General features: G+C 40.5%; 1 protein-coding gene across 12 annotated transcripts in view; it reads left to right on the top strand.

Moving 5' to 3' along the window:
- IPCEF1 (interaction protein for cytohesin exchange factors 1) overlaps positions 1-15737 on the top strand; it is a 172421-nt gene that overhangs the window by 149879 nt on the left and 6805 nt on the right. For all 12 annotated transcript variants that reach the window (XM_034669345.1, XM_034669341.1, XM_034669344.1 and 9 more), the window contains one exon: positions 8635-8828. In XM_034669345.1, the coding sequence (XP_034525236.1) occupies positions 8635-8828 (194 nt within the window). The remainder of the gene's footprint in view (positions 1-8634; positions 8829-15737) is intronic.

Here is a 15737-nt window from a genome sequence, read left to right as displayed (position 1 = left end):
GTAATGACAGATTGTGTCTTTCAAGGAACTAGTCCATTTCAGCTAGGTTATCAAATTTGTGGGCATAGGGTTGATCATAATATTTCTTCATTATCCTTTCAATGTCTATTGGAATCTACAGTGATGCCCCCTTTTTCATTTCTGAAATTTGTGTCCTCTTTTTTTCTTAACTAGCTAAATAATATATATTTTTACTTTTGGCTTATCTAGATACTTGGAATTTAATAAGTATAATTTACTTATTGAGTTTTTAATAATCCAATTCCAAAATTAACTCATTGTGCTAATTTGATAGAAGGATAGGTGAAGGGGATAAGAATGAGATCAAGAATTAACATTTTGACCAAATAGTGAATGTTTATCAAATATTTATTGAGAATCTACTATCTTTCTGGTACAACTGGCATTTGGAGATATGTGAGTGAATAATAACAGAGACAATAGCCTTCTTGCGTAGAATTTACAATTTGGTATATACGTCTATTATGGCAGGGTAGGGAGACAATTAGGTAAATATAAGAACAGGATGATTTCTGGTAGTGAATAAGTTCTATACAGGAAATAAGGTGGGAGTATATAATAATGGGGGATTGGAGGAAGGACCTTGATTTAGATGATTGGTTGGGGAGGACTTCCCTGAAAAGGTGATCTGAGAGCTAAATGGCACAAAGCAACCTACATGTGAAAACAGTAGCTGGCAAAGTGCCCCAGACAGAGAGAAAATAAAATGCAAGGGCTCTAGGACTAGCATAAGTTCCGCAGTTCAGGAAACAGAAAGAAATCCAATGTGCTGGAATAGAGTGGGCAGGGGGAACACAAGGAGGGATTGGAGAAGTGGGTAGTAGCTGGCTTATGTGGCAACTCTTGGGTCCTGTAAGGTGTTTGGATTTTGTTCTAAGTGCAACGGAATGATTTTGGAAGCTGGGGAGTGTTCTGATGTACCTTATTGTTTAAGAAGATTACTTTGCTCTATGGAAAATGGGTGTTAGGAAGCTGTAGCAGACCACGTATGTAGTTGTTGAGAGCAGTGAAATGTTGGTGGCCTGGACTAAGTTGATAGTGAAGTGGGGCAGGGAGCAGGAAAAAATGATCATTTGGGATATATCGTACATATAAAATGTAAGAGTATAAAAATCATAAAAGATTCTTGCCTATTTAGTCTATCTCTAGTCTCTAAAATACACTGCCTTAGGGGCGCCTGGGTGGCATAGCGGTTAAGCGTCTGCCTTCGGCTCAGGGCGTGATCCCGGCGTTATGGGATCGAGCCCCACATCAGGCTCCTCCGCTATGAGCCTGCTTCTTCCTCTCCCACTACTCCTGCTTGTGTTCCCTCTCTCGCTGGCTGTTTCTATCTCTGTCGAATAAATAAATAAATAAATAAATAAATAAAATCTTAAAAAAAAATACACTGCCTTAGCTCACAGCGAACATTCAGAGTATTTGATGGATTAATTGAGTAAATGAACGGATCAAATGTGCAAGGGAAAGAGAGGAATCAAGGATGCATTATAAGTTTTCCAGCACATTCAGTCTCCTGTATTACTAAATACAATTGCAACTCTTAGGGATTTGCATCATTTCCTGGGAAAAGGTTTGCTAGTAGCAATTTAACGCCATAATTAAATACATAACTCTAAATATGTACACTGTGGATTTCCTATAAGGCAAAAAGAAGGATGTTATACAAGTAATGATAGATCACACCAGACTATAATCATTGAAGTAAGGAAAAGAGAGAGCCATCTTAAGAAGGTAAGAGCATTTATCTACTCCAAACCTTCATTTTCTGCTTAGTGAAATTAAAATAGGTTAATGTCTTCCTTTCTCTTGCCTCACTGCCCCCCATCCCTTTCCTCTTCTTGAATCTTCTGTTTTTATATTTTGTGCTCATTTGCCTTTATCGTGGACTCGTATGGTAGATGGACTCAGCAGTTTATGGAGCCAAGGTTGACATATTCATCTACAGTACATTGGATTCGGATCCTTGAATTTAGGCAATTTTCCAGCTATTTTCCACTTTTAAGTTCCCTTTCAACCTCTACCTTGCAAGTATATTTTAGAAAGAAAAAGAAACCCCAAGGAAATGCCTTTTTGTGTGTGCTTGCCAATGTTTTTTTGTTTTCTTAGGATGTGAACAGATATAGAAATTTTATGTCTACATTAAATATTTCACCTAATTATAGGTGCTCTTATGATTGGATGAATAATTTTATTTTATTTATTTTATTTTATTTTTAAAAAAGATTTTATTTATTTATTCGACAGAGATAGAGACAGCCAGCGAGAGAGGGAACACAAGCAGGGGTAGTGGGAGAGGAAGAAGCAGGCTCATAGCGGAGGAGCCTGATGTGGGGCTCGATCCCATAACGCCGGGATCACGCCCTGAGCCGAAGGCAGACGCTTAACCGCTGTGCCACCCAGGTGCCCCGTGGATGAATACATTTTAAAAACAAATGGAGTATTTGTTTTACGAATGTAGAGCTGCTTATGAGATACTTGGACCATGGACTCAACCTAAGATTATTTTTAAAAATCACTGCCATAAGATGCAATATACTAAAAAAGAACAACAGTAAAGATTGCCCAGTAGACTAGGCTTGTTCTTCTCAATAAAAGCGGTAATATGGTACAAGAGTATTGAGTCACCTTACTTAATAGAAACATCAAATATCCAGGAGAAGAAAGGTAAATGACTCTGGTGGGGAAGGTAAATCTAATACAAAAAAAATGAGGGAAATAAAAATGAAACTACTCTTCTCCTATAAGTACAAGTACAAGTACTGAATTTATACTTGGATGCTTTGTCTTGCTCAGTCTGATTTCTCTCTAATAGAATTTATTTTACCGGCTGTCTTTTTTGTTGTTGTTGTTGCTTTGTTTTGTTTTAATTCCTTCTTTCCCATCGAGTATTCTTCCAACATTCTATTCTCCATTTCTAAGCTCTTCTATCTTGTTTTACACAGAGCCCAGACTACCATGACCATGACTCGGCTTCTGCTCCTAATTGGAACTAGATTATCCCCAGGTGCCCAGTTCAGATGCCAAGCAGGGAATCTGATTACCCAGCCTGTCTCCTAGGTTTCTGGCCAGCTTATGAATTTCCTGGTCAGGTGCCCTATGGCCCTGTGAGAACAGAGTTTGCAGTGTAAAACCTGGCCACCTCTGGGTGGGGATTATTCCCTTGGAAGACAGAACAGTGGGAGTAGGGATCTGAGCCTTGGTCTCTCTGGTCCAAGTGGCTATCATCTCATTGACTATGTATTGCCTGATTTGAAATCTTTCTTCATTGGGCTTTATTAAAAGACAGTTCATCAAATATATTTATAGTATAGCATCGTGTTTAAGGCTGTGGGTTTTGAGTCACAACCTATGTCCGTCACCTTGTGGGTTTGGTCAAAGTTTTTAATGTTTCAACAGTCTCCCTTCTATCAGGGCTAATAATACTTTTTTCATAGGGTTGTTACAAAGATACTGAGGTCATGTTGGTACAGTAGTTTATATGGTACCTTTTACATACTAAAAACTCAATACCTAATGACGTCTCCATCAGCAGCAAGAGCAGGCCGTCTCTCAAGATTCTGCCATGATAATGTTCTCGAGCAGTAGTATCCTTACTGTTAAAATGAATTATCCAGATTTGTCTTCGTTACATAATTCAAAGTTGTCTGTCATTATGATTCTAAGTCTTTTGCTATGTTGGAGAGTTGTCAGAATCACTAATTAGAGGAAGCCTGTAAAAGTTTTTGAATCTCTTGGCATCAGGTGTTCTATTAAATAACATTTGCCAAGTCTTAATGGCCACACATAATGTCGAAATGACTATGTAGTTATCTTGTTGTGATAAGTGCCTTCCGTGGTCTTCCCTTTCTCACACACTTTGAACGTCCCACATAAAGCAGTTCCGAAATACTGTTTTCTATGTAAACCTTTCCAAGTAGTCCATGTTTGGGAGCTAACCTTATCTTCCTTGGGACATCATATAGACTTTTTCAGTCTCAAACAGGGTTCCTTTCAAATTCTGATATGAAATATGGCCTGCGAATTTTCTTCAGCACTTGTGTTCTAAATAGAAAATAAAAACCACATTCTAGAAAGCACAAGGAAACACCAAAAATAAGATAGTGGGGGAGGCAAAGTTGAAAATACTGCATTTAAAGAGATAATCTGCGTACGGTGTTCTCGACAGCCAAATTCTGGGCCTACAGGAGCATGCCTGCCCTGTCAGAGGCAGACAATAGGGTGGGTTACGTGGGAGGATGGCAAGGGAGCGGCACATTCATCTGGCATAATCTTGGAAAGGAGTGAACTTCTAACCATTAGTTAAAATGTTGTTTTGCCTCGTTTGCTAAAGTCACCAAGAAAGAGCCTATTAAAAAAAATTCAGTTTCTTTCTTGAGTCTAAATCTCTACATTACAATGACCTAAGTTTACAGAACGTTTGCTAGTCAGAACCCTGAGACATTCTGAGCTAGCCTAAGAGGTGTACAGGGTCACAGAGAAAGTAGGTGCTGCTTTCTGGATGAGTCCCTACTTCTTAATTGTAACTCCAGTCCCTTTCTCTTCAGTGAGTTGAAACTGGTGTTGCAAGACTAATCGGACAGTCTAGCCTTGCTACACAAAGCATGGTCCATGGGCCAGCAGTTCCAGCATCACCTAGGGCCTTGTTAATAACTTAGAAGCTCAGAGCCATCCCAGACTGGCTGAGTCAGATTGTGCATTTTAACAGGAGCCCTGGGTGATTGTTCGCCTATTAAAGTTTGAGAAGACTGGTCTAGAAACGCATGGGCCTGCACAATGTGGAATTGAACTTCTGTTCCTAATTCCATCACTGATTTACATTTTGGAAAGATCACTTACTGTTTTTCAAGAATCTCCATTTTTTTTCTCCTCCATAAAATAAAAATAGTTTTCATCTTCCTTGGCAAAGCCTTGGGAGCTAGTTGAGGTAGTTTGTAAAGTGCCTTATGTGGTGGAGGGAGTGAAAGTCCTGTTATTTTATGCAAGAAGACTGAGATAGACTCGAGAGGAAGGCTAGCAATTGCATTGGAAGCACTTGACTGTCAGACAGAATTCATTTCTTTTGCTGCGGAAGACAAGCGAGGCGGAAATGATGGACTTGGCTTCTCGTTCTAGCGCGAGACAGACTAGCGGTCTTTGCTGGCAATCTTTTTCCTTGTTCCTTCTACAATCTGGTAAAATACGATAAATAACCTAGTGCTTCCTAATATGATATTATAATGTAGAACAATATTTACATAAAAACATGAAAGGGAGATTTTTTTTTTAAAGATTTTATTTATTTATTCGACAGAGATAGAGACAGCCAGCGAGAGAGGGAACACAAGCAGAGGGAGTGGGAGAGGAAGAAGCAGGCTCATAGCAGAAGAGCCTGATGTGGGGCTATCCCATAACGCCGGGATCACGCCCTGAGCCGAAGGCAGACGCTTAACCGCTGTGCCACCCAGGCGCCCCGAAAGGGAGATTTTAAAACATTACTTAATGCAGAAGCTCCATGAAGGCCCGGGGTTAACACACCAGCACTACCCTTTCTGGAGGGACTGGGAAGACTCTCACCTAGGCTCTGGGGTCAGATGTAAGTTGTATTTTGCTCTGTGCTTATCCCCTTTGGCTCTTTTGCTGTCCTATGAATTCTGTTTATCATCTGCTTCCGTTATTATTGGGTGTTCATTTTATGGCCCCATGAAGACCTAAGCCCTAGGTGTTAGCAGCAGTAAAGACAATACAAAGCTCCTAGTTGGGTCATGGACATGGTTGGATCACAGGTACGTCCCCTGAGTATTTAGCAATATAGTGTACATCTCTCGGATTATGACACAAAAAAGCCAATAGGGGTATTTTCTTCACTCCTAACATCATCATTTATTATTTTATTGTCTTTATGTTTATGGGCAATTCCGGAATCTTGTTATTAGAGGTCAGATGTACATAGAGTCTTTCAGTTTCAGGTTTCCCCCAAGAAGGGATGGATGGTTAGGGTCAAGAACACAGCAAGGACATTTACCTTTCAGGTTCCCCCCATTTCCCCAACAGCTTTAACCTTATCTGAGCATACTTGCTCCTTCCCATTATCTCCAGTTTCTAAATAAATTCAAATAGAGAATGTTTTTTGAACATTATTTTGTCATATTTTAGGTGAATTCTGTGTTAACTTTTAGTAATCCCAACAGGTCCACTTTACCTGCATGTTAATTTTAAAGTTCCACTATTTCTTGGGGGACTGGAAGATCAAGTTGCACATGAAACACACGCACACACATGCTCACACACTACACATACATACCACACACACACACTCCATACATGCATACCACATGCACTCACAACACACACACCACACCACATACACACATACATACCACACACACCACACATGCACTACACACAGATACCACGCGTGCGCGCACACACGCATCCCCATATTCTCGTGATTAATGCCCCCAAATTTAAGTCAGGGAAAGGAATGTGTATGGGGGAGAAGGATAATTTCTGATATTTTTAACAGCTCCATTTTACATTCTCACCAGTAATGTATAAGGGTTCCAATTTCTCCATATCTTTGTCTCCACTTATTATTGTCTGTCTTTGTAATTTTAGCCATCCTGGTGGGTGCAAAGTAGTATCTCATTGTGGTTTTGATTTGTATTTATCTAACGACTAATGACGTTGAGCACCTTTTCATGTGCTTATTGAGAAAAACTCACCTTTGATGTGTGTAGACAGTCTGAGCCAAAAGTCTAATTGTGTTCAAATGCAGTTTTAAGTATCTCCCCCTTTTTGGGGTCTGCTTTGGTAGGGGTTTACTGACTAATACTTTAAGTTAGTCGTAAAGTTAGTTCAACATCTTTGCCCTCTATTTTATGAAAAAATATTGGGAACACCTGTGCCAGCTTTCTGGCAGTAGATGAGGAAAATTTAATTATTGTTGAACGATTTCCATTCTTACAAATGTAAACTGTAAAGTAAGTCAAGTTTGCTTGATTTTGAAGCTCTTATATTAATATGGTATGCTTTTCTCTCCTCTTTGGTGAGGCCTCTTTTCTCAGTTCTTCTTAATGCCATACTTTTTAGATGGCCCTCTATCAAGCTTGTTCTCAGCGTAAGACTTGAGACACATAGACACTAAAAAATACATGGTAGAAAAAGAAATCTCACTATGCATCTTTCTTAAAATTATTTTCAGGGAATGAAGGAATAAAGGACCAAAGCTCTTAGTGGGATATTAAAGCGATATCAAGAGATGAAGATTTTTCTTTGGGTAACCTATATCTTTTGGGATCCTTTCAGTTGTATGTGGCTGAAAACTACACTGACAGTAGTTTAACAAAGGCAACATTTTGGCTCCCATTAGCTGCAAGGACTCCAAAAGAATCACCAAGACCCATGTTTCAGCCATGTCCTGTAGATTGGCTCCATTCTTATGATTCTTGGGGTGATCCCTGAAAGCTTCTAGCTCACATCATTACATGTTTAGAAAAAAAGAGAGATTGATTTCCTGTTACCCCAACCAAAGTCTCAGCACTGAGTCTTACTGGGTCCAGTTGGCCTGACCTGAGATACATGCTGATCCCTGAATCAATGAATGTGGCCAGTATGGTGGAACAGCCATTAGCTTCGCCTAGTTCATGTGGTCCCCCCTGGATCCTGTGTGATTTCACTTCACTGGAAGCATTTGGGCTGAGGCTAGCAGGTTGTGGTTAAGAAGTGGGGGTGGAAGTATGTGGCAACATGAAGAATGATCATTATTTGCTCACAGCCACAAAGATCACATGCGGATTCCTTCTCTCAAAGGGTAGTTCTAAGAAGGACATTAAAAACTCATCAGGGGAAATGGTTCTCAAGCTTTAGGTTATATATTAGTTTGCTTAGGGTTTGCTTGCCCCACCACTGTGTTTTAGAAGTAGATAACTTGTTTCACAGGTTCACAGATGGAGAGGAATTTTGCCATAGGATGAATCATGCTCTGAGTCTCACCAATACCACATTTAGATGATATTTGGATTAGATTTTGGATTTAGAATTGATGTTGCAATGGGTTAAGACTCTTGGAGATGTTGGGATGGGGTGAATGCATTTTACATGTGAGAAGGATGTGAATTTGGAGGGCGTTAGATGGTGGACTATTATGGGTTCAATTGTGTCCTTCCAAAATCCTCATGTTGAAATCCTAGTTTGGAAGTACCTTAGAATGTGACCTTATTAAAAATGAGGTTGTTGCAGATGTAATTAGTTAAGAGATGTCAGGAGAGGGATTCTCTAATCCAATACAACTGGTATTCTTACAAAAGAGGGAAATTTGGACACAAGGACACACACACAAGGAAGACACCCCATGAAGATTGGAGTTTTGCTGCCACAAGCCAAGGAACTACCAAAATCTGGGAGAGAGGCCTGGAACAGGCCTAGTGCCTTCAAAGAGAACATGGCCCTGTCCTAACAAAGTACCATAAACTGAGTGGCTTCAACAACAAAAATTTATTGTCTCACAGTTCTGGAAGTCAGAAGTGTGAGATCAAGGGGTCAGCAGGGCCTTGTGTTAGGATCACAGTGTCTGATGTTCTCACCTTGATTTTAACTGGGTTTATTGTAATTGCTTTTTTTTTTAAATTTTAATAGAAGAAACAAAATTGTCTGAAGATGATGAAATGGAGAAACTCTACAAATCATTAGAACAAGCTAGTCTCTCTCCTCTTGGGGACCGTCGACCTTCAACCAAAAAGGAGTTGAGGAAGTCCTTTGTTAAGCGATGTAAGAATCCATCCATAAATGAGAAACTTCACAAAATCCGAACCTTGAATAGCACATTGAAGGTAAAAAAAAAAATTCAGATTGTGGATGAACTCTGTGTAAGGGGGGCAAGGCTGGTTCTGCAGAGAGATTCAGGCTCGCCAGTGTGTTTGTATGGATGGAGGGGAGGGCAGTAAAAGCAAATACAATCATCTGTAGGGTCAGATGACCTTTGACATCCTTAAAGCACTAGAACATTCACACAATAGCACCCATTGCACTTACCTACAACAGGCCTTGATTTTTGCATTCACTTTGGTATAAAAGTTCAAATGCTAAACTCCTAGACCCTTTACCTACCACCATAAATGTAAACGGGGGCTTAAGATAGTCAGCTTGTGAGAATAAACAGTAATATTAAATAAGATCTTGGAATTTCACCTGATTCATTAAAGAGTGCCAGTCTTCTCTTAACTACATCCAGAAGAAAATCTGCAGATTTCAGATAGAGCCAAGACTTCGTGCTTCTCAGCCCTTGGCTCTGGAGCCAGGAAACACCATGAGAGATGGGCAATGGGAAATGTACAGTAGATAGGCCAGCAGATGTTTTCACAATGGGAATGGGGGACTTGGTACAAAACGTACTGAGGCTATTTTCAGTGCCTCCTGAACTAAAATGGTTCTTCAAAACAAAAGCATCTTGCTTTCACATGTAGATTATAGCATGAACAGGAGGAGGCCAGGATACTTCGTAAAATAGTCCCAAATTAGCAGAAGATTTATAGATTCTAAAAAGCCTTGATAGATTCTGCAGTTTAATTTTGATTTGTACATATCCTTTTGCATCAAGAATTTGAGTCTCCTTCCAGGAAGAAATACCAGCAATAGAAGGACAAGGCTACAAAGAAATGGCTGAGTGACTCTTAGATGTCCTTGTTAGTCGGTAGAATAGCTAAGTACCCCAAAAGGCTGCAAAAATGAGGCTGAAAAAGAAAAGGCAGAGGAGTATTTTAATTACACAAAGAAAACCCAAATGTAGAGAAATTCTCCTTTATTTAATGATGAAAGACATCGTAGCACTCCTATCAAAGCCAAATATATTATATTCCACGATATGTATGAAGTTGATAAATACGTTTGGTCATTCAATGTAATATACCATAGTATGTTGGGATTTTACTGTCTTATTTGGGATAACCGGTGTGAGTGAATACATTTTTCATTAGACAAGTATTTTCTGAATCTTACTACGTCCCAGACTCTGTTCTTGGGCACTGGGAGCATTGAGTGCACCCCACCAGATGGTGGAAACAGAGGAAAACAGAATGCAGTGTGTTGAGAGGTGTAGCTGATACAAGTGTGGGTGCTTTGGTAGCCTGGCAGAGGGACGTGGCTGCCTATCTGAGGCCACTGGGGACAAAGTCATGGAGGGGCTGACAACTGACCCATGAGTAAGAGATGAAGAATATCAGGGTGAGAAGGAAGGAATTTCATGGAGGAGGACCTGGCCTAGACAAATGTATGTCAGGGGAGGATACATTGCAGCCCATGTTGGGAGAAACAAGAAACAGGCTAAGGAGGGATGGTCAGTTCAGGCCATTTCTAGAAGGAGAAAGACTATGGTTTTAGCTTTCCAGAGAATAGCGACTCAAAACTCTAGACTGTCACAGGACCATGCCCTGACCTGGCCACTGGGAGGCCAGGTTTGTACAAAGAATTTTGGTTCTCTGTGACCTCCTGCTCTCCGTGCACTGCGGCCATGGAATTTGTGAATTCAGCAGCCTTTTGCTTTTCTCTCCGTGTATTAGTTATCTATTGTGAGGTAACAGAATACCCCCAAAGTTAGCAACTACAAATAATGACCACTTGTTAGTTCACTTTTTCTGTGAGTCAGAAATCTCCCAATGTGGCGTGGCTGGGTACTTGTCCAGGTGTCCCACACGCTGCAATCCTGGCATCCACTGGGGCCCCGTTCATTCCTCCACTGGGAAGGTGAGCTTCCATGCTCTGCCATGTGCTGGTTGGCAGAATTAAGTTCCTTGCAGGTTGTTGGACTGAGGTTCCAGTTGTTCACCCAGTTCCTTGCCCTGTGGAAATACGGTAGCTTCTCCAATGGAAGCTGGCTTTCCTCAGGGTGAGTAAGAGAGCAACAGTGAGTGAGCAAGATGGATCAGACCTGTCTCAGCAGGGACACCACATTACAATGACAGTGTTCTATGCATGAGGACCAAGACACGGGGTCAGCCCACGTTCAAGGAGGGGAATTCATAAGGGTGGGAATGCTGGGGAGCAGGGAGCATCGGGGGCTGTTGGCCACACCCAACTGGAGATCTGTCAGATCTTCACAGCTGTCTCTGTGCATTCCTGGAAGGAAGCCCTTTCCACAGATCCCTTAGACCTCACAAAAGTGTAATGCTGCGGCTGGTGAAACACAATTCATGTTATAGGGTCCCGTGAACCTTATCACGAGGTAGGAAGACACACTGATGTGGAAATTGGCCTTCTTGGAAAGAGAAAAGCACATCAACCTATTCACTGGAGAAAGATAATTTGGTATGTTTGTTTATTCATGTCAAAAGGCTATAAGAATTATTTTAACTATCTGTAATTGAATCAAATTTCATGATAATTATCTTTAAAATTCCGAGCAGTCAGGATAGTGGTTGCCTTTGAGGAGGAGACGAGAGATTCCTGGGAGGGGCCATAGTATAGCTTCTGAGAGGCTGGGTAAGGGTCCCCTCTAACCTCAGTGCGGTTACACAGATGTGTCCATCTCATTGTAATTCATCAAGCACAAACCTTTTTTATATGTACCTTTTTGACTACGTATATTATATTGCGATACAAATGTTTATTAAAAAAAAGTACTTCAAAACTGCAGTATGAACAAGGAAAGACAACATAGTTTCATGCAGAAACAGTGAAACTGTTTTAACAATAATGTTTATATTCGTGATAGGCACATTTCATAAATAAAGAAAAATCCCTACACTGGGATTGTATTGGAACAAATTCTCTTTACGGAAATTCTTTTAGGGAGTTGAGCAAACCATCATGTCATACCCTGAATGTAGATCTTTAGGAATTTCTGGTAATTTGATATCCATTGACTTTTGGCTAAGCCTGTCTTTTTTTTTTTTTTTTAATGAATAATTAGGTGCGCCCGGGCGGCTTAGTTGGTTAAGTGTTGACCTTTAGCTCAGATCATGATCCCAGGGTCCTGGCCCTGAGCCCTGATCAGGCTCCTTGCTCAGCGGGGAGCCTGCTTCTCCCTCTGCCTGCTGCTCCCCCTGCTTGTGCTCTCTCACAACTCTCTCTCTAACAAATAGATAAATTTTTTAAAAATAATAAAATGAATAATTAATGGAGCCAACTGAAACTTGTTCTCAGGGTTATTCTGGTCTGTGATAAAAGAGGAACGAACCTCCTTTCCCCAACTTCTGTGGTAGAACACATTTCCAACGCTTGTGTCGTGAGTCAAGTCATGTACTGACTGTTTGGAGTGAAAAAGGAAAGTAGAGCATTGTCTCTCTCATGGTATTTTCTGGAAGCCCTGCCAAACCTTGCCTACCAGAAGGCAAGGAGGCTGTTGTAAATGTAGTTCAAAGCCTCTGGTGAGGCGGCTCTACCACAGGGGGAGGCAGGGCCAGTGCGCCACGCTGCTGACTGGGGTGCCGTGCTGGGCAGCAGTACAGAGCCTTCTGTTGTCTCATTAATTTCCTTCCTCTCTAGTCTTATCTACTGTCATTCCTTTTATCCATAAAAGAACTTATCACAGACTTGAGCTAGATGATAAGAACTTTGAACTATTTAGAGCTGAAGACCATATGAGAAGTGTTAGCCCAAAGTTGAAAAGACCTTTTCCTAAAACCTTTGATCAGATTTATAGAGGCGGTTAATTCATTTTGCCTTAAGAAAATCAGTTCTTTAAATTTTGTTAATCGGCAAAGATCTTATTTAATTCTTTCAATAAAATTCTGAGGCAAATGTCAAAAATTTTTTTGTGTGGAATAAGTTATAGTTTTTAATAATTTTTCAAAAGTATTTTATTTATTTATTTGAGAGAGAGAGAGAGAGCGAGCAGAAAGTACAAGTGGGGAGGGGGGAGTGGGGCAGAGGGAGAGGGAGAAACAGACTGCCCCCTGAGCAGGGAGTCCAATGCAGGGCTCCATCCCAGGACCCTGAGATCATGACTCAACTGAGCTACCCAGCTGCCCCTTTAATAATTTTTATTAAGTTTTTTATTTCCATTCCAGTACAGTTGACATACAGTGTTATATTAGTTTCACATGTATAATTAAGTGATTCAGCGCTTCCATACATGATTCAGTACTCATCATGATAAGCACACTCTTTATCCACATAACCTATTTCACCCCAGATGTCAAAATTTCTTAAGAACAAAGCAAAACTCCTTAAACAAATTCATATGACTAGCTCTATGGTATTATCAAATGATGAAAGCTTATTCTGAGGGGAAAGATTGTTATTTGAAGTGCAGATGTTGAGAACTCAGAGGGAAGAAAGAAAATTCTCTTGGCCTTGCTTGATTTTCTACAAGCAATCTTTCTAGTTACCCACTTACTTAACCTGTCTTCCCTCTGCTTCTGGTTCTTGGTCAACCTGCTTGTTATCACTCTTTGGTTACTTTCTCACTACACAATTTTTCTTTCCTTCCTGGAATCCAAATATATATTTTAACCTCCATCTATCATCACATTCTTGCTCTCTTGATTCAAAATTGTAAATCCTACCACTCAGATTATTATATATGTAGTTAAAAAAAAAGTAAAATAAGTAGGAAAAAAGAAAAGAAAACGTAATAAAATGCTTCAAGTAAAACATAAGTTAAAGCTAATTGTAAAGAAGAAATAATACATTATTTGTGCCAGTGTTTGCGATCATCGAAGACCAGACCCCTCATTTGGGTAGGATAAATGCTACCAATTCTAGAATCCCTAAGACTGTATGCAAATGTGTACATATAAATATCTATCTATATATTTGTATATAAACAAATATGGCACATATAATAAATAATATGTATATAAAACACACATACATATAAACCTTTTTTTGTTTTGTTTACGGAAAGGATTTCTTCAGGCTTTAAATAGGGTTCATGATATAAAAGAGATTTAAAACAAATGGATAATTATTCATTCACATTTTATTTCATATATTCATTTTTTCCAGCAAGTATTTAGTGAATGTCTAGCATGTGTGAATCATTCTTTTATGCACTTGGGGATAATAGCAGTGGGCATATCAGACAAAAATGCCTGCCGTTAAGCTTACATTTAGGTACAAGAAGAAATTAACTAAGTAACTAACTAACTAACTAACTAAATACATTTTATAGTCAGCTAAGTGATGATAGGTTTGATAGAGAATAGAAGGATAAGGAACGCTGATGGATTGATTTTTAATTAGAATAGGCATGAAAAGGCTCTTCGAAAGGTAGAACTTCAGTAAAACCTGAGAAAGGAAAGAGAGTGAGTCGAGGCTATCTGAGGCAGAATGTTACAGGTAGAAAGAACAAAAATGCAAGTGCCTTGGGGTGGGAATGTGCCTAGTAGGCTTAAGGAAGAGCAAGGTCATGTGGCTGGAGTGTTGCAGGAGAATGGGGCCTGGGGAGAACCGCAGTGGGTCAGAAGGGTGATGAGGGATTATAACATGTGGTGCCTTATTGTCATTGCTAATACTTTAGCTTCTACCCAGTGAGACAGGAAGCCTTGGAAGGTTCTGAACAGAAGAGTGCCATAGTTTGACACATTTTGAGGGTAGCACTCAGGATTGGCAGTGAGAGCAGGATGACTGCAGTATTTGGCCTGAGCTAGTTTGGAAAGGTGGAGTTGTCATTAGATGCTTTGCAAAAGGCCGTGATAGGAACAAGTTTCAGTGTGTATTGGAAGTTGGGGTGGGTGATCATGTAGAGAATAATAGGGCATGTAGAGAATAATAGGAGCTTAGTTTTGAAGATTTTATTTATTTATTTGAGAGAGAGAAAGAGAGCACTGGAGCATGTGGGGGTGGGGCAGACAGGGTGGGAGAGGGAGAGAGAATCTGGAGCAGATCCTGCACTGAGCAGGGAACCCCATGTGGGGCTTGATCCGACAACCCTGAGATCATGACCTGAGCCAAAACCAAGAGTCGGGAGCTTAACTGACTGAACCACCCAGGCGCCCCAATAGGAGCTTAGTTTTTGGACATGTTATATTTGAGATGCTTAGTATGTGTCCAGGTGGAGCTGCTGAAGAGGAAGGTTAGACAAACAAGTATGAAGTTCAGGGGAGAGAGAAGGTTTGCAGGATACATTTGTGACCCTTTGTGTATAGGGAGAGTGGGAGACATGAGGTTACATGAGAGTAGCAAGAACACGGATATACATAGGGGAGAGAAGAGACTAAAGGCTGGGTTCTGGAGCTCTCCAATGTTAAGAGATTGGGCCAGAATGAGGAATCAACAATGGAGATTAAGAATAAGTGGCCGTTTTAAGATGAGAAAAATCAAGCAAATGTGTCATAAAAATGACACGATGAAAGTGTTCAAGAAGGAGTAGGCAACAGTTTTAGATGTTGTTGGTAAGTAAGTTGCAGATACATAGTTATTGGACTTAGCAACATGGAAGTCATTGATGGTCTTAACAAGAGCAGTTTCGGTTGAATCCTGATGGGTGTGGGTCTATGAGAGAATGGGCATGGTGGCGGGGGCTGGGGAGGAGGAACATGGAGACAAGGAGAAAAGTGGAGCATTCCCTGGAGCAGAGATGTGGAGTTGAGAGAGAGCTTCAAAGATGGGAGAGGTGACAGCACGTATAATGATCAAGAGGAGATCGGAAATTAAATTTTTCACAGGAAAGAAGGGAGAATTGCGGGAGTGAATTTCTTGAGTATGAGAGAGTGGGTGATAATGCACAGATGGAGAGATTGGCCTTTGCTGGGAGCACAGAGATTTCATCCAAAAGAACAGGAAGGAAGGCGGGATATACC

Source organism: Ailuropoda melanoleuca, chromosome 10 (genome assembly GCF_002007445.2).
Source record: "Ailuropoda melanoleuca isolate Jingjing chromosome 10, ASM200744v2, whole genome shotgun sequence".
Lineage (NCBI taxonomy): Eukaryota > Metazoa > Chordata > Mammalia > Carnivora > Ursidae > Ailuropoda > Ailuropoda melanoleuca.
The sequence above is the reverse complement of the archived record's forward strand: the minus strand, read 5'-3'. Positions and strand labels throughout refer to the sequence as shown.